The following is a 24,338-nucleotide window of genomic DNA, read 5'->3' as shown; positions in this document are numbered from 1 at the left end:
ATCTTTGACGGGGTGAAGCAACACATTTCACCTGGGTTAGAGAACAAGGTGCTAGACGGTGGAGTATGAGGATACATCTGGCGCGTCGATATGGATCTCAGCAAAGAATCCTTCAGCTGGTCAATCTTCCCTCTCAGGTTCTGCATGAGGGACCTCAGAATCACGTTCAACTGTAGAAAGAAAGTATTCTGTGAACAGGTTTGCAAAATAGACTGACTTTTGTGGGACATCGGCCAACCAGAGATTTAAATCTAGTTCTAGACTTGCAACGCTCCACCCGAATGTGCCGTGTGGTTAATGTAGTCACTCAAACATGTATAAACATAGAGATTGACGCTCATACAAGTGTATGGACTCACAAGCTGTATTACAGCATATAGGTAGATAGGAACTTCTATAAATAATTCCAGCATGTATATAATACTAGGTCAAGGGGGGACATGAACATGGGACCTAGCGGTCAGTCAGCGCGACTACCGCAGATATGGTTTACCCTGCTTACCCCCCTTAACATATACACTTCCCTAAATAGGGACCAAGGTAACATAGAATGAGGGCTACTGCCCATTACCTTTCCATTGAGTGTATAGGGAAACTAAATACATCCAGGCGAAGTTCCACTGCGTGCAATCCTGATCAGAAGAACCAGAGTGTAGGGAAGCAAGGAGCACAGCTGAAGTAGAAGTCTGCAGGGAGAATCCTGTAGAAAAAATGATGAATAAAGGGCACAACTCCGTGCTAAAACTGAGGGTTGTGCCCTTTATTCATCATTTTTTCTACAGGATTTTCCCTGCAGACTTCTACTTCAGCTGTGCTCCTTGCTTCCCTACACTCTAGTCACTCAAACATAGAAGGGACCAAGTCCCATCAGTCTCGCCATCCAACAGCATAATGACAACGTGACACAGAGACAGAAAGAGCCTGTAACCCACAGAGGCCATCATTGTAACCACAGAGCCAGAAGGAACCCATGCTCCATGAGATCAGTCCCTGCAATAACAAGGCAACCTAATGACACTGAAGGAACATATGAGTCTGTCCCACGAGCCGTTGGGTGACCAAATGACATAGTAATGGAAGGAGAATGTGCTGAAAGACCCCCATCCACCACTCCATGTTTAATATCCCAGCTGGGTGAGAGCAGGTCAACCAGGTCTGAGACCAATGTCCGCTCTGTGTGCCTGTTACAAACAGATTGTAAGCTCTTCAGAGCCAGGATTGGTTGCGCCCTGCGGGCCAATAGGAATTTGTGACTTCATCTGGTCCGGCTTCCTATTGGCCCGCGTGACGCGGGAGCTTTAAACTTCGCTGAAATACCGACACCCCCTTTGGAGGACTGTATCTCTGGAAGCAGGGGGTCCCCGCAGCTGAAATTAATGGGGTTCAGCTCCATCGGTCCCCTGCTTCCACCCTACGTTAAAAAAAAAACACAAAAAAACATGAATTGCTCTTTTAAAAGGATAAAACAAAAACAGAACATGGGAAACATTTCCATTGAAAAATAAGCTTGCTAGAAGAGCCGGTGTTTTGGTCTCACGTGCGCACAGCCCACGGAGAACATGACTAATGTACCGTGGTCCGTTTCAGTCACCAGTTCCTGTTGTGACCACAAACAGCCGCGGTTGTTTTCCCGTGCGTGTGTCTTTACGGGGAGCTGTTTCTAGTACAAGCAAAATACTTCCCGTGCCGTTCTGCCAGCGAGTACCATGCCATGAACTCAGACAGGAGAAAGGACACCCAGGGTGGGTGCGCGGAGACTCGGGGTGGAAAGGGTTGGGGGCCTTTTCTGCAGGTGTCCGAAGGCTCCGGCCCCAGTGCTCACTGCAGCACGCGAGCCTGACGGCGCGTGCGAAAAACCGCGCTGGGCGGTTTTAGGGGAACGATGGTGGGCGCGGCCATGATGGGGGGGGGGGGGGCTGGCTATGATGGTCTACAATACCTGCACTCCTATTGGTCCACACGATCTGCCCTATAACAGGTCAGGTTTTCAGGATAGCTCTGCTTCAGCACAGGAACTCAATCAGTGGCTCAGTCATTGAGCCACTGATTGAGCTCAACGACATCTTCCAGCGGCAGAAGAAATCGTATGGCCCATTTTCTTAATTGGGCCATGGAATGTCTCCCGGGACTGGAAGGGATCTTACGGAATAGCATCGCTCCAGAAATATTGCCCGATATTGTCACCGGCGGGCCACGTAAATATCTGTAAAAAGCAGCGTGCAGAGTACACAGCAAGGGAGCCGACAACCTCTGGCCAGCCCACATTGTCACTTAGAGTGTAAGCTCTGCGGGGCAGCGCTTATTCCCATGTCCCGTGTATTACTGCTGTGAAGTGCTAAGTACCTGGATGGCGCTGTATAAATCAACATGTACACGCATACCTTCACTGGACTCTCCCCGTTTCGCAGGTAGCGGTTCCGTTCATGGATTTTCTCAGCAATTTCCTGGGTCAGGCTGTAGGTGGCGTCGTAAGCAGACAACCTGCGGGCACCAACATACCCACTGTTACATGAAACCATCCGACTGATCTGGGTTCATCAACTGACACTCCGGATTGTATTTACTCTGCCATGTTCGCATGTGAGGTGCCAGATAACTTCTTATGGCATAGCACCATTTACTAAATATGGGCCTTACATGCGGAGTTAAAACCTCCTGAGCGCTATAGGCGCCTAATCCTTGGTGCCTGTAATGTTTGTGTTTCACCAGCACAGAAACAATACATTTAATACCGGCTTTTAGAAATCGCACAGGCCACTAACAGTATTGAGGCACTACAGGGGTTGAGTTACTATCACTTTGTGGTAAAATCATATTTTTTTCCCCCCCTTTCATTCTAGACTATTTCTTGTAATGAGACAAAGTGCCTTATCCTACAAAGTGCAATAGCGTCAATCCGCTGCTACCGCAGGGAAACGCCACTGTCCTCAGCTATCTTACTATATAGAATAAGGCCTGAGATCAGAAAGCTCAGTGGCTGGTAAGTTACAGATAAAACGTCTCATTATATAATAAGCAACCCCTCTTATTACCTGAAATTACAAAGAGTCCAAACTGCCATGAGGTTGCCCAAAGGATTCTGGGACAGGGGAGGCCAACTCCACTCCTCAAGGGCCACCAACAGGACAGGTTTAAAGGATATCCCAGCTTCAGCACAGGTGGCACAGTCATTGACTCCAACTCCAGTCCTCAAGGGCCACCAATAGGTCAGGTTTTCAAGATATCCCTGCTTCAGCACAGGAGGCTCAATTCCTGTGCTGAAGCAGGGATATCCTGAAAACCTGATCTGTTGGTGGCCCTTGAGGACTGGAGTTGCCCACCCTTGTTTTCTGGGTGGTGTGGATTCAGTGTAACCCCTTCCCTGCCAGAGACCGGCCTTCTCTTTTTGGCATTGACGAGGTTACATTTCCTACAAGGCTCTCTTTCCGATTGCAGTTTTGATGCAGAAATATTCCGCTGAGGTTGGTTTCTAAACATGTTTGCTGTCCAAACAGCATCAATTAAAAGTGTTGTAACTGCTCTCTGGGCAAAGCCATATAACCTCGCTTTAAAAAAAACCCCAACAAAAACAGATTTGTGGGACTAACATGATTGTGTGCTGGGCGTTTGTTTTCATATTAAACACAAGTAGCACGGACTAGATGAAAAACAGAATACTCTTATGCGCTTACAGAAGGTTAACACAGACAAGTTAGATTGGCAAGTTATTTTAAACACCTGGGCAGAGCTAACTTCTGCTGTATACTGTATATACAGCACAATGCAGTCTTTGTAACAAACTTGATGTCGGTATTTACTTAATGGTTTCATCCTGCCCCTATTAAATCAGAGAGAGAATTAAGAAATGTAATTACTTCCATTCTAGGGAATACAAGTTGATGCATTAATTGCAGACTGCCTCATTTCTTAAAATCACAAATAGTAGTGTCAACAGGAGCTAGGAAACACATGCAATGGATATTATTATATCACCTATATGTTATTGATATAATATTTAGATGATCATGATGTATTAAAGGCTTGGCCTCTGTCATGGTATTAGTGTCAAAATCGTCATGTGGACAGGGACAGGGCTGGAAACCTCACCGGCTAACAGATCTGCATTAAATGAGGAAATTAAACTAACATTTCGGGAATCAGAAAAGTCAGATTAAACTGTAGAGTGTTAAAGCAGAGGACTGCACAGATCCCAAAGCCGTTTTGTAGGGGTGAAAGTGGGCCTGGACATTTCCCAACCTATTCAGCCCAAAGCTACATTACATTTGAAACGTTAAATACATTGCAGGCTTCTTGAAAAATCCAGGGTTATCAAAGCCAAGGTACACAGCGGAATGGTGCGGATAACAACTGTGTCCCATCTCATTCGAGCTTTAGAAGCACAAAGGGATGATTGTAGCAGTCTCATGAGGATCATTATTTTTATTTATTTAACAGGCTTTTGTCTTTTTATATAAGAGGAGGTGTGTGTTCTGTGACTGCTGAGTCTGTGTGTTCTGTGAGTGCGGGTGTTCTGTGACTGTGTGTGTGTGTGTGTTCTGTGAGTGAGTTCTGTGAGTGAGTGAGTTCTGTGAGTGAGTGTGTGTGTTCTGTGAGCGAGTGTGTGTGTTCTGTGAGCGAGTGTGTGTGTTCTGTGAGCGAGTGTGTGTGTTCTGTGAGTGTGTGCGTGCTCTGTGACACTGTGTGTGTGTCTTGGTGCTCAAGTAAATATAAATTAGTAGAGTGGGTGAATGGCTGGCACAAACCGGACTTTTTGAGGGAATAAATGTATTTATTAAACAAGTTGACGTTTTGGTCTTGAGAACGGTTCCTGTTTTATTCCCTCAAAAAGACCCGTCTGCGCCACCCATTCACCCACTTACATATATGTATCAGGCACAGCATGTCTTTTCATTCAGTGCATAAACGTTCTGTTGGAACAGTTCAATATAAATATATATGCATTTAAAAAACAGCCGACTGACCTGGGTGTACTGAGTGAGGAATGTCCAGCTGTCAGGCTCTCGCAGCAAGCCTGCTAAACGCGCAGAGATTTATTACAGCAAATCTACGTTTCGCTCCGGTAATTATGAGAAAGGTCACAGCGCGGAGCGAAAACGTACATTTTACTGTAATAAACCTCTGCACATTTATCAGGTTTTCTGCGAGTGCCCGTCAACTGGATATTAATATATATTAGTAGGGAGGGGAATGGGGTCTAGTGCTGTCCCCTGGTAACAGGGGGGGGGGTGTCTCATGCTCTCTCCTGGTAACTGAGGGATCTCATGTCTGGTGGGGGGGTCTCATGCTGTTCCCTGGTAACTGGGGGACGGGGGGGGTTAACCTGTACCCTTGTAATAAGGAGGGGGGGACTTATGCTGCCCCCTGGTAATAAGAGGGTGGGGGGGGGTCTCATGCTGTCCCTAATAATAAGGGGGGGTTCATGCTGTCCTCTGCTAATAAGGGGCAGGGGTCATGCTATCCCCTGGTAACTGGGGGGGGGAGGGTCATGCTATCCCCTGGTAAATGGGGGGGGGGTCATGCTATCCCCTGGTAACTAGGGGGGGGGGTCATGCTATCCCCTGGTAACTGGGGGGGTCATGCTATCTCCTGGTAACGGGGGGGGGGGGTCATACTATCCCCTGGTAACTGGGGGGGGGGGTCATGCTATCCGCTGGTAACTGGGGGGTGGGGGGTCATACTATCCCCTGGTAACTGGGGGGGGGGGGGTCATGCTATCCCCTGGTAACTTGGGGGCGGGGAGTTAAGCTGTGCCCTGGTAATAAGGGGGAGGGGTCTCATGTTGGTAACTGGGGGGGTCGTCTCATGGTAATAAGTCACTAGTTTCCTTACCAGGGATCCGGAGCCATGGTGACCGAAGGCAGGAGAGGCACTTCCTGTTTGCATCACGTGGCTTACGGTGGCGCGCGAGGCTCAAACTAGTGGAGCTGTGAGGACGCGAAGTGGTAAATCCGAGGGGAGTGGGTGGGGGGAGTGTGAGTGTGGGTGGGGGGAGTGTGAGTGTGGGTGGGAGGAGTGTGGGGGAGGAGGGAGTGTGTAACTGGGAGAGAAAGTTACTGGTTTAAGGCCAGGCTGCCTTATTAGATGTGTAATAAAACTGTAATACAATTATATAAATACTATGTGTCTCTCATTGGAGAACAGGCTCAGTAAGGCAGTCTCATTACAGGTGAGTATCACTGAGTTAGTAGGCAGTCTCATTAAGGGCGAGTATCACTCAGTTAGTAGGCAGTCTCATTACGGGTGAGTATCACTAAGTTAGTAGACAGTCTCATTACGGGTGAGTATCACGCAGTTAGTAGTAGGCAGTCTCATTACGGGTGAGTATCACTCAGTTAGTAGGCAGTCTCATTACGGGTGAGTATCACTCAGTAAGGCAGTCTCATTACGGGTGAGTATCACTCAGTTAGTAGGCAGTCTCATTACGGGTGAGTATCACTCAGTAAGGCAGTCTCATTACGAGTGAGTATCAGTTAGTAGGCAGTCTCATTACGGGTGAGTATCACTCAGTAGGCAGTCTCATTACGGGTGTGTATCACTCAGTAGGCAGTCTCATTACGGGTGAGTATCACTCAGTTAGAAGGCAGTCTCATTACGGGTGAGTATCACTCAGTTAGAAGGCAGTCTCATTACGGGCGAGTATCACTCAGTTAGTAGGCAGTCTCATTACGGGTGAGTATCACTCAGTAGGCAGTCTCATTGCGGGTGAGTATCACTCAGTTAGAAGGCAGTCTCATTACGGGTGAGTATCACTCAGTAGGCAGTCTCATTACAGGTGAGTATCACTCAGTTAGAAGGCAGTCTCATTACGGGTGAGTATCACTCAGTTAGAAGGCAGTCTCATTACGGGTGAGTATCACTCAGTTAGTAGGCAGTCTCATTACGGGTGAGTATCACTCAGTAGGCAGTCTCATTACGGGCGAGTATCACTCAGTAGGCAGTCTCATTACGGGTGAGTATCACGCAGTTAGTAGGCAGTCTCATTACGGGTGAGTATCACTCAGTAAGGCAGTCTCATTACGGGTGAGTATCACTCAGTTAGTAGGGACAGGATATTTAAACCGAAAACGAGCACCTCAGCAGTTATAGAATATAGTAGGCAGTCTCATTACGGGTGAGTATCACTCAGTAGGCAGTCTCATTACGGGTGAGTATCACTCAGTAGGCAGTCTCATTACGGGTGAGTATCACTCAGTTAGAAGGCAGTCTCATTACGGGTGAGTATCACTCAGTTAGAAGGCAGTCTCATTACGGGCGAGTATCACTCAGTTAGTAGGCAGTCTCATTACGGGTGAGTATCACTCAGTAAGGCACTCTCATTACGGGTGAGTATCACGCAGTTAGTAGGCAGTCTCATTACGGGTGAGTATCACTCATTAAGGCAGTCTCATTACGGGTGAGTATCACTCAGTAAGGCAGTCTCATTACGGGTGAGTATCACTCAGTTAGTAGGGATAGGATATTTAAACCGAAAACGAGCACCTCGGCAGTTATAAAATATAGCTGTGCTCACTGAGTGAGTTACGTTTCCCAGCACAGATCCCTGCGTGCCGCGTGATACACTGTAACTATGACGCGCTTTGGAGAGAGATAAATTTATTGATTATTACATTCCAAATGTGCAAACTATACACCAGCGGTGTCTCTGTATCACGGAACCGGCGGTGTCTCTGTATCACGGAACTGGCGGTGTCTCTGTATCACGGAACCGGCGGTGTCTCTATCACGGAACCGGCAGTGCCTATATCACAGAACCGGCGGTGTCTCTGTATCACGGAACCGGCAGTGCCTATATCACAGAACCGGCGGTGTCTCTGTATGACGGAACCGGCGGAGTCTCTGTATCACGGAACCGGCGGTGTCTCTGTATGACGGAACCGGCGGAGTCTCTGTATCACGGAACCGGCGGTGTCTCTGTATCACGGAACCGGCGGTGTCTCTGTAGGTGTCTCTGTATCACGGAACCGGCGGTGTCTCTTTATCACGGAACCGGCGGTGTCTCTGTAGGTGTCTCTGTATCAAGGAACCGGCGGTGTATCACGGAGAAATGTATCATGTATTAATAGATAACTATTCTGTCCTGAAATACAGCATTTCAACGTCAATATTGATGGTAATTATACTTCCAAACAATAGGTATTTGGATCTCTTTGGCACACCCCGTCTCGGGTTGAAACCTTTGCCCCCCGATCAGTTACATTAACCTGTTTCCGATGCACTTCTTGTTTTTAGCAACTTTCCACTGGGACCCGATGCCCTTCACGGTCAGAAGGTCGTCGGCTGTGATAAACACAGTGAGGGTTCCCAGTGCACTGAATCACCAGCTCTGGCCCTGTGACCGCTCTGTCCCACTGAATTTACTAAACAAATACAGGAGGGCAGCAGGGGCAATTACTATCCTGTAAGATCATAAAATGCAATGCAGTAAGCCACCATTAACCCTTTACAGGCAAAAGAAGCCAGAAGTATATTGCTGGGCAAAAGCCAGGGTTGGCTCTTCCTAACTCATATAATCGCTCCCCCGAATTCCCCTTATTGCCCCATATAACCGCTCCCCCTTATTGCCCCATATAACCGCTCCCCCTTATTGACAAATTTAACCGCTCCCCCTTATTGCCCCATATAACCTCTCCCCCTTATTGCCCCATATAACCCCTCCCTGTAACTCCTCCTATTACCCCATATAACCGCTCCCTATAACTCCTATTGATCCACATAACCTCTTTTTAACTGCTCCTATTACCCCATAAAATCACACCGTACAGCTCCTCCTATTACCCCATATAACCTCTCCCTATAACTCCTCCTATTACCCCATAATAACTGCTCCCTATAACTCCTACGATTTCCCATATAACCTCCCCTGTCCCTATTGTCTCTCATACAAGCCTGGGCAAAGTGCCTTAGCACCTTGACATTAGGAGATGCCTATTCAAAATGACCCCAAAAAATGCGTCAGTTTGCCAAAACGCCCAATATTACCCCTGGGTGCATATACTCCGTGCCATTTAATGACTGCAGTAGGTGTTGTGTACAACCATGTATTAGTTCAGCAAGCGGGAGCCATATATCTAACTGCATGTGTGGGACGGAGTCCCTGACATGCACCTTTGGAACAGATGTAGGGAGCCGCTCTAACCGGATACCTATCCCTCTCCAACACCCACTTTGCCGTAGACATGGAAGAGAATCCATAAAACCTGGCCATGCCCGGATTGCCGGATTGTTTATAAGGACCATGTTTTGCACGCGGAGAAACGTAGCCAGCTTGTAAAAGTAAATAGACTACGGACCATCTTTACTAAGCGGTCTTCTGTAACAAGCCGCCTTCCAGTGATGGAGGGCTGGGGCGGTACGGTGACGGTGTCTCCCAGCACTGGGAGGGGCAATGTGGCAGAAGGCGGCTTGGTTGCATACGTTCAGGTTACATGTGCTGTTGTTCGTAGCCAAGACCCAGTGAGAAGAGGGGGCGGGGGGCAAAGGGAGAAACCACAGTCTGGGGATCTGGGGGGTCAACATCTGGAAATGTAAAACTCCTAAAGCTTTCCATCGATGCGTCACATGAGACAGGACCCGGAAGCGCGCAAGAGGTACTGAGAGTCCCGTGTGGACGGACACGTGAATTGTGTATATCAGAGGTGGCTAACTACAGTCCTCAAGAGCCACCAACAGGTCAAGTTGTCAGGATATCCCTGCTTCAGCACAGGTGGCTCAAACAGTGGCTCAGTCAAAGACTGAGCCACTGATTGAACCACCTGTGCTGAAGCAAGCACTGTTTGAGCCACCTGTGCTGAAGTAGTGACTGACCCACCTGTGCTGAAGCAGGGATACCCTGAAAACCTGACCTGTTGGTGGCCCTTGAGGACTGCAGTGGGTCACCCTTGGTGTATATAGATTCTGTGAAGCCACCAATGTACACTGAGCTTTACAGAGTTATGATACAGACAGCACAGGAAATACACAACAGGAATTCGGAGCGCTTGTCCCACAGAACTTACACTCTAGCAGGGAAGTGGAAGACTTAGAGAATATAATATAAAGTAACCAAAAAATAAAGTGCATCTCCAAAACTGTGGATGCAGTCAGGTAAGAGCAAGGTGAGGTCCGCAGTATACTGGCGATGACGCGTTTCGCTTAGCTTCATCAGGAGTCCGGAATGCACATCTATGCGTTTTACATTAGATAAAGTCATTTATATTATTGGTTTGCACTATGTTCGGTTTCTCGTGCTACACCCATGTACTGCCACTTAGGCCGAGTCCCCGCTGGCGCTGAGCGCGCTCATGCTTGGAGAGTGCCATGTGACCGCTCTTGCGAGCGCGCTAGCCATGGCCGCGGCCTTACAATGCATTGAAGAGGTTCTGAAAATGTGTTGGAAGTCGGACGACCAGATGTCCAGTCCAAGGACCGTATTATTACCCGCGCCGGATCAAATGTGCCCGCCGGACACAAAATGGCAGTGGCGTCGAGAGATCGTGTCACGGCTGTTAATTGGTGACCTCGGGGCATATTTGTACGGTTATTTTTGTGTCAAAACAGGCACACACAAAAATTACAAATATAAGGGGAGCCGTACCCCCTGTCCAGGTTAAAAAAATATACAGGTCCATTTTGGGAGCATTTGCTATTTTAACAAATCTGTGTAATGAACCTAACGTATGACAAAAGATACAAATATAGAAGTTAACAATAACAAAAAAGATAGAATTACAAGATAATTACAGCAAATAAAAATCCCGCGTGTAACTGTAACAATAGGTAATGTTACCATAATAATATCAGGATACATTGTAGCTGCTGAGTCACACTGACAGAAGGATTGATTGAAACTTAAAGGCGGACATTTAGTGAACCCTAGGAAGCAGGATCTTTGCCAATCGATCTCGGGAGAACCAATCGATCGGCAGCTTAAGTAATTAGTTTTCAATAAACGTAATAAAAATTATTTTTTTTAAAGTGCCCCCTTGGATTGTCACTTTAACACCTTGAGTTTGCTGTGACATACTGTACACAAGTATTAAGACTTATTGTCCCCAACACCGTGCACGAAGACGCCAAAAGACCACGGCGCTGGGGGCTGTGCCTGTCGCCATCGCGCTTCGGAGGGCTCCATGCTTGTGAATGGGACCCTCCGCCGGCTAAATCCTTCGCTGCAGCAACCATCGAGGTCACGCGACCGAGGTACCGAAGGCGTTAAATCTGGCTACATCTGTAGCCACTGCGCCATGAGGTCTCACACTCCAAGGCCCCCGCGACGTAGCTACGAACGCAATCTCGTCCGATCTTCCGGGGATCGCGATCCTCATCGGAATGTGACGCGACCAAAGGGTTAAAAAAATGAACACCTGTTCTTATACTTCATGCATAAACGGATATTAAATAATGTAACATTGGGTGTGTTGACAAAAGCCAAAGTAAAGAGATTAGAGCATGTTCAAGGACAGTTGGTGAAGGTGAGTATGTGCTTCTCTACACACACACACACACACACACACACACACACACACACACACACACACACACACACACACACACACACACACACACACACACACACACACACACACACACACACTGTCACAGAACATACACACAGACACAGTCACAGAACACACACAAACACAGAGTCACAGAACACACACACACTGTCACAGACACTGCAAATAAGGGTGAAGGAGTACTGCTATCTCCCAACAGATCTCAACGAAAACAAAAAGCAAGAGTTGGGGTGTTCTGCCTGCGCTTACGAGGCATGGGCAGGACTTCCACCCGCGGGGCGGAGAGGAGCCGGGTTCAACCAGAACATTGATAACATAAAAGCGTCCAGAGCCAGCAGGAGTCAAAGACAAGCCCAGCTGGACTTTACAAGGGACGACAGAGATTGAGCTACTATAGGACACTGGTGTCCATATCATTCAAGGTAAGTTAGCCGCCATTTTTGTTTGCGTGCCGGCTACGTTTACAGGGCTTGGCAGAGCAGACGGGAAAATGTAGGGAATTTACCATCCAATATGATGATGGATACCCCAAAGCGTCTCATTAATAACACATAATTAGGAAGGAATGTGCTTAATTGTTGTGGTGGGAGACACACAGGCGCAGTAGGAGTATGTGGAATGGTTTGTAGAGAGAGAGGGTGAGTAAACGGGTGTAATGAGAGCAGCGGAGTTATGATGATTGAAATGCTTCATTAGGGCGGTGGGTGTTCAGGTGTGATGTGCAGGTGAGGAGGGGTAGGTACCCGGGTACTTTCCTGAGGGAAAAGAGTTACCCTGTTTTTTATTATCAGGGGAGGCCAACTCCAGTTCTCAAGGACCACCAACAAGTCAGGTTTTCAGGATATCCCCTGCTTCAGCATAGGTGCCACCTGTGCTGAAGCAGTGACTGAGCCACCTGTGCTGAAGCTGGGACTGATGAGCCACCTGTGTTGAAGCTGGGACTGATTGAGCCACCTATGCTGAAGCAGAGATATCCCAAAAAGTTGACCTGTCGCGGCTCTTAAGCACTGGAGTTGGCCACCCCTGGTCTGGATTTAACCAGCCTCGTTATATGAGATACAGGGGAATTGTGATAAGGGTAAAAACCCTCCAACATTAACATAAACACTGGGTGAATATTATGTGCGCCGTGATAAGATCCAAGAGCCGGTCACGCCAAACGTTACCGCAGTGAGGCAGCCGGGCATGCGCTGACCTGCTGCGTTCCAGCGTCGGAGGTGGGAGCCGCGCAGAGAGGGCAGGCGTAAACGCAGGTCCATGCGATGTACCGATGCGCCGCAGAGAGCGGAGGAATGAGCGCGGTGTGCCACGGGCCGGAGTAATCCGCGGGAAAAACAAACCGCTGCAATTCTTCCTGACAGGACGCGCTGCCAAGCGAGAGATAAAGAGAAGGAATCAGGGAAACCGCTGGGACTCGTAACGGAGCTCCGGATAAAACTTCAGGCCCATGTTTGCTACACGGTGCTATTCCATAGGATACCTTCTGGGCTCTAAACTACGCCATAAGGGGTCGGATGGAATAGCACTGCGTAGTTAATATGGCTCTAAATACACTCCCCCCACCCCCCTCTGGAAGCAAAAGGGTTAAAGGATTTTCACTGATTAAAGCTGTGTTAACATTATTTCATTGTAATTAGGTTAACGCTGCTCCTAATAGTATTGGCGCAGGGACACTGCGATGAATAGGAAGTACCACCTTGAGATTGTAACGCAGAACGGCGCGGGGTTTGTAGTTCTGTGTGTGCATTGACATTGTATCGTTATAACACACATATATACGGAGGTAGCCAGCTTTATTTTACCTAATGATACAGCAGAATACCCCGTTACAATGCAGGATACCCCAGTATAATGCAGGATACCCCGTTACAATGCAGGATACCCCGGTATAATGCAGGATACCCCGGTATAACGCAGGATACCCCGTTACAATGCAGGATACCCCAGTATAATGCAGGATACCCCGTTACAATGCAGGATACCCCGGTATAACGCAGGATACCCCGGTATAACGCAGGATACCCCGGTATAACGCAGGATACCCCGGTATAACGCAGGATACCCCGGTATAACGCAGGATACCCCGGTATAACGCAGGATACCCCGGTATAACGCAGGATACCCCGGTATAACGCAGGATACCCCGGTATAACGCAGGATACCCCGGTATAACGCAGGATACCCCGGTATAATGCAGGATACGCCGTTATAACGCAGGATACCTCGGTATAATGCAGGAAATCACTGAGTTTCCACTGTTTCCAATGGCAGGGATAACGCAGACTGTCACAAAATATACCACCGTAATCTCTCTCTCATCCCCTCTCTGCCTCCCTCCCCCCTCTCTACTCCTCTTCATCCCCCGCTCTCTTCCCCCTCTCTCTCCCCCCTCTCTCTTTCACCCTCCCTCCCTCATCCCTCTCTCTCACCCCACCCTCTCGCCCCCTCTATCACCTCCCTCTCTCCCCCCCCCCCTCACTTCTCTCTCCCCCCTCTCTCTCTCTCTCATTATTTCACGGGGTGGAAGTGTTCAGAGATACTCCGTATCACTGTAAGACGAGCTATGTTACATTTTCTATGTAAAGACTGAGGCTGAAAACAAGGGCATATTTTGACCTCAAAAACAGCGTAAACAGCCTGACGGGGTTTGTTGTAAATATTGCTGGATTCCACTCCGTGTCCCTGCCACGTGACACTGGGACTGTCACCGTCTGTCAGTATCATCGGGATTTTAGTTTCTTATAGGGTCACACCCCGCTGCCTCCAACAGGGTAAACAGGGACAGGCAGCATTTGTATGTCAACTCTCAGAAGACGTTAACGCTTTGCCTAGCACAACCCCACACAGACTCATCAGAGCAGGGGTGGGCAACTCCAGTCCTCAAGGGCCACCAACAGGTCAGGGTTTCAGGATATCCCTGCTTCAGCACAGGTGGCTCAGTCAAACACCTGTGCTGAAGCAGCAACTGATTGAGCCCCCTGTGCTGACGCTGGGACTGATTGAGCCACCTTTTAGGGACATCAGGGACATATACCTCTCACCCTATCCTCACACACTGACATTAGGGACACATACCATGTGTCGCCCTCATTTTGAACGCACTCTCCCTTTTGCACGGGGTTCCCCCCATAGATTTCGGTTCCACACATTTAATGTGATCCTCCTACGTTTCTCCCTCCACAAGTGACATCAAAAAGTCTATCTCTCATTCCAGATAATTGATTGACAGTGACATTTGTTATCTTTGTCCTGCAGAGATGAGCATGTCGTGTGAACCCCCATTACTCATCATCCCAGAAACAGATGACTGGGACATTGACCCCACCTCGTACACCGATTGTGGGCATTTCGTGGACTGGGACCAATTCCCCGTCTTGAAGCAAGAAAGGAGCCCGTCTCCGCTGGACCTCCCCCATACCCACAAGGACCTGAAGCGAATGGCCAGGGAAGGACGCTGGGCCAGCAGACAAAGCCTACGGGCTGAGGCCTACAACCAAATAATCAAGAGCATCCGCTGTCGCCTGGTTACGCCAGATGCAAAAGTCTACCATGATGTGGCCAACCGACTGTTTGGTAACCAAGGGGTAAGTGACCACCCCTTGCCAGATTTCCTGGACGGCTGCGTCCTGCCAACCTACTGCCTCAACGCTCGAGGCGAGGCTGCGGTCAAGAAGATACTCATCTGTATTGGAAACCAGTTTCCGGACATCACCTATTGCCCTTTCTTGCCCGCAGTTGTGGCCCTTCTGCTCCATTTCAGCGAGGATGAAGCAGAGTGCTTCGAGAGGGCTTGCCGCCTCATCTCCTGCGTGGAACCCCACAAGTGCTACATTGACCAGAGCTTCTTGGCCCACGAGGCCTCCTGCATGACCTTCGGAGACCTAGCCAAGAAGTACTGCCAGGTCGGGCACAAGTTCATCACCACCAGCTCCGAAAGGCCAGCGGAGGTCTTTTCGGAGTGGCTGATGTGGATCTTCGGAGACCTGCCATTTGATTACGTCATCCGAGTCTTTGATGTCTTCCTGCTGGAGGGCAACAAGGTGCTGTACCGTGTGACGCTGGCACTGCTGAAGCATTACAGAATTCAAGTAGAGTCCGAGGTTGAGGACGTTCGGGCGGACATCCAGGATTTCGTTAAGAACATCGCCCACCATGTGCCAGTGGAAAAGCTCCTGGAGAAAGCATTCAGCATCAGGCTCTTCTCCTACAAGGAGATCTGGCTTCTGCAGATGGCCAACAGGAAGGCTTTGTCGCAGAGAGGCATAACGGTGATGCAGCCCAGGTAAGCAGACCACGTGTAATCTAAACACACTCCGTCTTACTGCTCTGGTCAGAGCCACCTAGTTGAATGTCCATTAAGAAATGGAAACCACTTCTTGACTTGATACACAACCAACCTGTGGAACTCAGATCACTGGATATGGTCACTGCAAAAAAAGGAATAGGTTTAAAGAGGATTAAATGTATCCAAGGAGGGCAAGTCCCTAAATGGCTATCGGCAAGAAGGGCGAACATGCAGACTCCTATATCTGGATCAGAGTCACCTCTTAATGCTGGAAGCAGAGTGTAGATAACAGAGGGTATCTTGAACCATAGGTGATTGTTTTCTAGTCCTTATGGAAGCACTGTTATCCTATATAAACTGGTCCTATGTTGTGATATACTCTATTGCAATATGTTATAAGAGCAGCAAATAGTACAGAACTTTTGTAGATCTAAAAAAAAAAGAGACTTCTACGTAAAGAGAACAGTTTACTTAAAGCCTGGTGCGGTTGCAAACTCTTGCTTAAAATGTGTGATATTTCCCATGGAGTAACACAGGAGGGGGAGGGAGTAGGGGTTGTGATACCTGTTATTGGACAAACAAGTATGTAGTTGGTATATTACCATCTTTCCACCCTCTCGGGGTCCTTCATCAGGTTCCCCTGACCCTGAGAGGTTGGAAAGCTTGTAACATATCAACTACTTGTTGGTCCAATACCAGGTATCACACCCGATCCTCCCTCCCCCTCCTGTGTTACTCCATGGGAGAAGGGACCAGCACGGTGACACACCCTTCTTTGATATTTCCCAAAGAATGATGGCCATTAGAGGCACAATGTAATGACCCATTTAGTTCTGGCACTATGAATAGCTTATTTATATGAATCTGCGTGTGTATTATGCCTGATCACAGAGGCCGGGTGGATATTTACAGTTGCGACAACATTTGCATTTTAATCGACAGCAGCCAATCACAGCTCAGCTTTGGCTTCCTGCTTTGTGATGTCACCAGACGCGTTTCGTGTTAACTGGAAACCCTCATCACAAGCAGAGCACGGAGATCAGACTCTTATTTTTAAAACCCAATGTGCCTAAGGACAATAAGCAGTTATTAAACATGGCGTAAACAGAATGGTATACACACACCCTTAGTACCGGACCGTGGTGCTGAATATATTTATTAAACCCTACCCCGAGTGCCAGGGCTCCCATTGGCAGAGATGTTACTTAGTAACTTTTCACTGATTGTACAATGGAAGACAATATCACTAGATTTATATACGAGACGGTCCGTCCCGCATGGGGTAACAACATTGGAGTCAACTGCAGAAGACCCCGTGAGAAGTCCCCGGGAGTGCAAACTGTGAGAGATAATGTGTCACCATCATCATCTTTGACTGAGCCTCTGATTCAGCCACCTGTGCTGAAGCTGGGATATCCTGAAAAGCTGACCTGTTGGCTGGGGGGGTGGGGGGTGGGGAGGGGGCCTTGAGGATTGGAGTTGGCTACCCCTGTCATAACCTATGACCGATCCACCACACGGCATCAGGACTACTAGAATTGTGCTGCCATGTTTAGAAGGATTGGGCTTTTTTGCGCTGACGCTCAGTATCCCTACTTTTCTTACTGCATTTTGGCCGCCATGGACAAACACAATTGGTCAAGCTAGGGGTGCTTAACTCCAGTCCTCATGCCAGCACAGGTGGCTGAAGCAGGGACTGATTGAGCCACCTGTGTTGAAGAAGGGAGTGATTGAGCCACCTGCGCTGAAGCAGGGACTTATTGAGCCACCTGTGATGAAGCTGAGATATTCTGAAACCTGACCTGCTGGGGGCACTTTGAGGACTGGAGTCAAGCAATCTCAGCTGCTCAGAAGAGCTTACAATCTAAAGGGTGGGGCAGGTGAGACGGACTACCCCCACTATGATTTTGATGGGCGACATAGTAAAAAAAAAACATTTGGGAGCTGGTAAACCAGAGTGATGACCCCTTTGCAGGGATTGACACTATGTGACCCTTGCCGTGACCTGCACACGTTTCCTCCTCACACAGGCAGCCTGCTCACCTGTCCGTGGACCTGCTGAATTTTACCTCCGTGATAGTCACGGCCCAGGAGATGCGGGTCGTGTGGTCCTGGATCCCGGAGCGTTTCTCCCTGTTCCCCCCCGTCCTCTTATTCTCCACCGCAGATCACGGCTACAGCCTACAAAGGTAACAGCGGCACATTCTTCACGGGGGGACGCGTGGTGTAGTGGGTAAGGGGTTAATACTTAAGGCGGTGGGTTACAATCGCTCATTTTATTCAACTTAAGTTGCTTCCAGGATTGCACCCCAAAGGTTGGCGCGGGCCAACGCGAGCAACATTTTTGGGCGGCAAAAACTTCCGCCTCCATATAATTTTGCCGCGCTCTCGGCCTATCGGACCTAATGGGAAGCTACTTGCCTCTGTCGGCCGCCTCCTATTGCTCCTTCGGAATCCTGGCGTCAAGTGACGCTGCGGACGCCCCCACCGGGACGTCACACGGCGTCTCGTTGCCGACGTCAAATGACGTAACGACTTTGCATTTCCATGGCAACGCGCCGCCGCGCGACGTTGCATTGGGGCCGTCGCGGCGTCATTTGACGCCAGGATTCCAGAGGCGCTGGAGGGCGACACCAAGGAGGCGGCAGACACAGACACGTGCCACGGGGCGGCAAATTTGGAAATCCGCCGCTGGCTGCCACATTTTTTTGCCAAGACACACTGGAGTCCCGCCTTCTCTCTTCCCAGGACATGATGTATCGCGTCCCGTACTAACGCAAGCTTTCGGTCCACAGGTTTTTCTCCCACTGTGAAGGTTATGAGCCCACGATCCTGCTCATCAAAACCACGGCGGGCGAGGTAAGTTGTTCCCAAGACGCAATCTGCTGCTGCCGTGCGGGGTGTGGGGGGGGGGGGGGGGGGCGAAAAACCGCAGTGCTGGAAAAAGTTAACCCTTTAGATAGTTTTAAGCAAATCCCCAAATGTTCTGTAACGGAACCTGATGAAGGCGCCTCTTGGATCCAAGTGGTTGCCTTACTAATTAAGCAGTTATATGGAGCAATATCCTGTGTATTATTTTGGAGCCACGAAAGACCAGAATCCTCAGTGCCACGTGAGCCACTATGACACATTATATAGTTAAATACTTATCTGTTCCTCTTGTCATACGTGAGGGTCATTTAGTTCAATTCTTTAGCCAACGCAGCCCCGCTAGGATATCCCACCACCACATGCAAAAGGCTCTCCTAACTAGAGATGGGCCAATCGCTTTGAATGAATGAAAGTAGCCAAATATTTGCTATTAGCACGGCTACATTTATGTAAGGAAGCCAATTATACTGTTAGCGTCTTTATAAAAGGTTGTTTTGTAGCCGCCTACAGGAGATTACACCTCAAACCGCGCCCGCATGAGGCATAGCCCTGCTGCGGCATGAGGTGATGCGTTATATCTCCATCACTTAGATTGTAAGCTCCTCGGGCCAGCGACTCCTTTTCCTGTCTGAAGCGCTTAGTCCCACTCCGTGTTGTATTATTATTATTATGATGTCACGTGTGTTACTGCTGCGACGCGCTGTGCACCTGGATGGCGCTATATAAAGAGATATATATATATATTTCTTTCCTAGGTGTGCGGCGCCTTCCTGTCGTCCGACTGGAGCGAACGAAAGAAATGTGGTGGGCAAGTGGCCACTTTTTTCGGCACGGGAGAATGCTTTGTGTTCAGCGTAAGTCTTCTTACCGCCACCTTCTTCCATCCAACAGGCGGCGATAAATATTGACAGCGGCTGAAATGCAACCAAACACCAATTCATAGGGTGCCCACGGGGCCTAATGACTAAATTCTGCTGCAAAACAGGGCCAAAAGCAGTGCAAAAAATGTCAAAGGAATCCTTTGATCAATGTGATACATCCCTTTGCCCAGGTTGGGTAACCTCTTTGTGTTAAGGCCAAAGTGGTGCAATTGTGGGGCAAAAATAATCTGCCCCCAAATGCATCAAAGAAAAAGAAGTCTAATTTAAATCAATAGGGTTTTGACTTTTGATACACCCGGTGCAGTTTGTTTTGCTCCAGAATTGCACCAATGTGGCCTTCTTACATTGACCCTACAGAGGAAGAATGTCTGCTACTGATACGTGTGTACTCGTGCATGCCTTCCGACGCATGCCTTCCGACGCATGCACTCTTGCATTCCACTGCAATCTTAGTAGATATGGCCCTATATCTTACTCCGTTGCTCTTGTTCATTACCATGTTAGATGCGCCCAGAAATGGAGAGGTTCGAGTGGGTGGTCGTGAAGAAGCCGGAGATGGGGAAGGCGGCCCCACCATCTCCCCGCTCAAGACCCCGTTCCTACTCTCACGGCGCCTGCCTCGCGCCGTCCCCTCGGCGATCTTCCTCCCCCACCCTGTCGTCGGCTCCCAGCAGCCCCTCCCAAATGTCGAACTTCCTAACGGTCCCGGGAGGAGGAGGACTGGGTAAGCTCTCTCCGTTCCTGTCCGTCCGGCACTTCCAGCTGCCGTCTAAAACAGCATCCATGTTCATGTCGGGATCCAACCTAGGCATCATTGTCGGTAAGTGGAACATGCAGAGGGTATCAATGTATTACCACTGGGAGAAGCCAACCTGTGTGGTTTATCCAAGGTCAAAGAAAACCAATCGTATCTATATATATATTTCTCTAAGAATGTCTGCACATCCCTCTGTGATAGGCTGAACGGCCTGGCACTCACCCAGAGATGGCCAGTGATTTATCATTCAGTTCCAAATGAAAACAATGTCCCATACGATTGGCTTTTTCAATGACCATCAATATGTCACCAGGACAAACGTTTGATGAAACATGCCTTTACCTACCCAAGCCTGTTTTTAGTCATGGACCATACGTGGCTCTATCAATAGTCAGATCGTGTGATTCACTTAGTCGGAAAAGAGGCCAGAAACTGACAATTGTGTCTTTAGAGAAATCTTTGATTAAAAAATGTAAGTTAAAAAAAAAAAAAAAAAATGCTTGAATGTTTAATTAATAACCTTTCACATCTGCCAGATCTGCGTATGTTACGTCAAGTACAGCTAGTAGTCATTAGGTCACTGACGGTGTATACATCTCTGCACATATATATGTCTCTGCCCTGTATAGTTTACAATTTAAGTTTTGGTGCCTGGGAAACAGGGACATTTAAGGGACATTCCCGAGTTCACAAGGCGCCAATAATGGGATCCGAACCCGGAACACTCACTTCAAGGGCAGCAATTCCTTATCTCCCCTCCCCCCCCCACAATTTCTAACCCCATCTTTACAGGGGTGGTCTGGAGGGCGGTCTAGGATGTTTGGCTGCCGCCACGCATGTTGCCGCCGGCACAACTCACCGCAGGACACCTTACCACTGTCTGCATCTCCCCACTGCCGTCTTTAAAGAGTACCTCACTCAGATCTCCCTGCCGCCATCTTTAAAGCTGCCACTCTGGCGCCATTTGTGAGCATGCCCGTGCGTGTTCCCAGCAGGCCACACCGCTCCCGCCAGCAGCCAGAACACATTTTTACTTTTTCCGTGGCTTGGAGATTCGAGTAGCGGCGCAGCCACGCGAGGTGCCCTTTAAAGATGGCGGCAGGTGCGCACATAGTGCCCTTTAAAAATGGTGGCGAGTCGTGCTGGCGGCGACATGCATGGTGGCGGAGTGCCGGCGGCAGTTTGGTCGCAGCCAAGCATCCCATTGTATCTGCGGGGTCCCCCTGAACCAAACACCACTCTTTTCACCTTCGGAACTCTCCGGGTTAATGAAGAACTTTGAGGTAGAGAAGCCAAGTTTGATTTAAGAGCCCTTCAATAAACAAAGTGGTGGTGTGTAGAGAAGCTGTTCCAGTTGGGAGAAAGCCCTGTGAGAGTACGAAGTAAAGGCTCAGGACCTTTCTGATGGACTTTCTGCCGTTTCCTTTCAGGTGGTGGAGGAGGACAAGCCTTAAACATCGATGCCGACCTGAATATCGGGAGAACGGAGCATTGCGAGACCTTCGACAACCCCCCGCTTTGCCAGGAGAACTTCCACATCCAGCACCTGGAGGTCTGGCGGTGTCAGAATTCGTGATCCACCTGAGATAATGCCGCATGAACTGGTGCGATGGCCAACCAGTGCCACTCATGGACCCAGTATCAAGCATACAGTGCACCATCACTCTCCATCGCCACCTGTGCCAATGCCCACACTGCCTTTGCTAAGCAACTCTATGCGTGACACGATAGACCTTTTCAGGAGACTGACCGGTGGAATGGAGAAAGTCAGAGTTATACCATGTACCCACATGCCAGCCTTTATATTATTTCAAACGGGGGGGATTCTGGCTTTACTAAAACAGTCATTCTGCATTGCCAAACTGCTTGTTGCTAATGCAAGTTAAAAATACGTGAATAAAAGGCTAAGGAGAGGTGACCATCCGCCGGGAACAATCTAAGCAAGTTGTCATTCAGCGGACAGTAGCCTGGACATGTCGGTAATAAGGGGTTTTGGAAGCTACACACATTATTTGTGTGTCCATTCACACTATGCATTGCGTGCTGATGAAGAACCTTATGTCAACCGAGAGCGGATGTGTCTCCATCTTGTGTACATTCTGTGCATCCCTATTCCAGCAGTCATCAGTGTACCTGTGTGTATGGTGACCACGCCAGCTCCTCCTGACATGCACTGATATCCTTTAGGATAGTCCTTACTGTATATTACAGAGGTGGCCAACTCCAGTCCTCAAGGGCCATCAACAGGTCAGGTTGCAGGGAAACTTCAGCACAGGTGGTTTAATCAGTGGCTCATTCAAAGACTGAGCCACTGATTGGGCTGAAGCAGGGATATCTTTAAAACCTGACCTCTTGGTGGCCCTTGAGGACTGGAATTGGAGCCAATGATTAAGCCACCTGTGCTGAAGCAGGGATATCCTTAAAACCTGACATGTTGGTGGCCCTTGAGGACTGGAGTTGGCCACCCCCAGTATATTACAATGGGTGTTTGAAAGCATTAGGGACAGGCGCTGACGATACCCTTGGAACACTTCATGGGAACATTTTCTGGTTCCTTTCTCTAATGAGAAGAAAGATTTTATAGGGCTTCTTTAAACTGAACCCACGAAGTATGAAGAAGTTATATAAACCCATATATACTTACAGTGTACAGTAAGTAAATGTACATTCTGCTGCAAGAATCAGGACAGGACACCCTGTGTCCCTACAACACCGACAATGTACTTTGCAAGCATCCTAATGGTGACTGCACGCAGCCACCTCAGGGGTGGAAATCACTGGTGTGGCAAGACATCCGCCTAGTGAGATTTTGCAGCTGAGCACTGCACAGCTCCATGATCTAAAGCATTGGTGGGCAACTCCAGTCCTCAATGGCCACCAAACAGGTCAGGTTTTTAGGATATCCCTGCTTCAGCACAGGTGGCTCAGTCATTCTGACCAAGCCACTGATTGAGCCAGCTGTGCTGAAGCAGGGATAATACCTGGCCTGTTGGTGGGACTGGAGTTGGCCACTCATATAATACCCTGTATGTTTTAAGTGACTTGCCAGAAATCACACACATTTAGCAATGGCTGAATTGAACTTCAAACCTACTGCCACTATAAGCTGGTGTCTTCTCCTATACCGTCCTATGCTTATTTCTTTAGGCTTATGCAGCGGTCAGTTTTGATACAAGGCCCTGAAAACCAATAAAACGATTACATGAACTATCAATGCGCGCGTCTCCGTGTGTGTAAGAGCGCGGTGAGCCGGGCTTAGAAGATGGCGGAAAACTGGTGGAAGGGGATGAAAACGAGTTACGTGGCGGCTTGCATAGACCCCAAAGTTCAATTGATTGAGCCACCTGTGCTGAAGCAGGGATTTCCTGAAAACCTGACCTGTTGGTGGGTCTTGAGAACTGGAGTTGAGACCCTCTGGTTTAGTTAAGTGTTTGGTCTGAAGAAACAAGTTGCATGAAAGTGGATACAGTTAAAGCAACAATTTCAATTGCAAACGTATAATAATGTGTAAACATAAACGTATCCTGACACCAATTCACTCCTCTGATAAGGATCAAATAGATCTAATGCAATTGGTGGCAAATTCAAATGTTTGCAAATACTATTGGAAGTGCAAAAAAAAAAGTTTCCTAAAGTCATGGCTGTTATTATAAATATGCAATTACTGTTGAAAGGGCAAACAAATCAATTTCAAATAAATAATTTTATGATTCATTAAATTTGTCCCGGTTTGTCAATTCAAAAAAATATGGTCACCTTATGTATAGTACATCTTTGTTAACACACACACACACACACACACACACACACACACACACACACACACACACACACACACACACACACACACACACACACACACACACACACACACACACACACACACACACACACACACACACACACACACACACACACACACACACACACACACACACACACACACACACACACACACACACCATTTGATATAAATATATATATCATAATTTGCACATATTAATAAATAATTGAACTTATCTAATCTTTGCTATACACCTACTATTGTT

At 48.4% G+C, this 24,338-nt stretch overlaps 2 protein-coding genes across 3 annotated transcripts in view; one reads left to right on the top strand and one right to left on the bottom strand.

The window, feature by feature from the left end:
- The window catches only part of STX8 (syntaxin 8), a 106,777-nt gene extending 100,833 nt beyond the window's left edge, over nt 1-5,944 (bottom strand). Inside the window, exons 1-3 of one of the 2 annotated variants that reach the window (XM_075579690.1) lie at nt 5,830-5,944; nt 2,382-2,481; nt 76-170 (exon numbers count right to left, since the gene is read on the bottom strand). In XM_075579690.1, coding sequence (XP_075435805.1) covers nt 76-170; nt 2,382-2,481; nt 5,830-5,846 — 212 coding nt within the window. In that variant the 5' untranslated portion in view covers nt 5,847-5,944. Of the gene's footprint in view, nt 1-75; nt 171-2,381; nt 2,482-3,717; nt 3,737-5,829 lie in introns of those variants that run through there. The other variant, XM_075579691.1, reaches the window with a different exon arrangement.
- A 5,625-nt stretch (nt 5,945-11,569) lies between these two features.
- Nucleotides 11,570-23,979, top strand: LOC142472616 (TBC1 domain family member 24-like). Its single transcript, XM_075579688.1, has 7 exons — nt 11,570-11,917; nt 14,751-15,777; nt 17,811-17,969; nt 18,576-18,639; nt 19,407-19,505; nt 20,037-20,352; nt 21,720-23,979. Exons 2-7 carry the CDS (start codon nt 14,753-14,755, stop codon nt 21,863-21,865), a joined length of 1,809 nt encoding a protein of 602 aa, XP_075435803.1. The 5' UTR covers nt 11,570-11,917; nt 14,751-14,752; the 3' UTR covers nt 21,866-23,979.
- The last annotated feature ends 359 nt before the right edge of the window (nt 23,980-24,338 follow it).

Source organism: Ascaphus truei, chromosome 22, assembly GCF_040206685.1.
Source record: "Ascaphus truei isolate aAscTru1 chromosome 22, aAscTru1.hap1, whole genome shotgun sequence".
In the NCBI taxonomy this organism is placed as follows: Eukaryota; Metazoa; Chordata; class Amphibia; order Anura; family Ascaphidae; genus Ascaphus; species Ascaphus truei.
The sequence above is the reverse complement of the archived record's forward strand: the minus strand, read 5'-3'. Positions and strand labels throughout refer to the sequence as shown.

What these genes read in the sequence shown, in the direction of transcription:
- LOC142472616 (XM_075579688.1), top strand. Translation starts at nt 14,753, where the DNA reads ATGAGCATGTCGTGTGAACCCCCATTACTCATCATCCCAGAAACAGAT. An exon ending in TCAAAACCACGGCGGGCGAG is followed by an intron (nt 18,640 to 19,406) that starts GTAAGTTGTTCC and finishes TTTCTTTCCTAG; the next exon opens with GTGTGCGGCGCCTTCCTGTC. An exon ending in GAGAATGCTTTGTGTTCAGC is followed by an intron (nt 19,506 to 20,036) that starts GTAAGTCTTCTT and finishes TTACCATGTTAG; the next exon opens with ATGCGCCCAGAAATGGAGAG.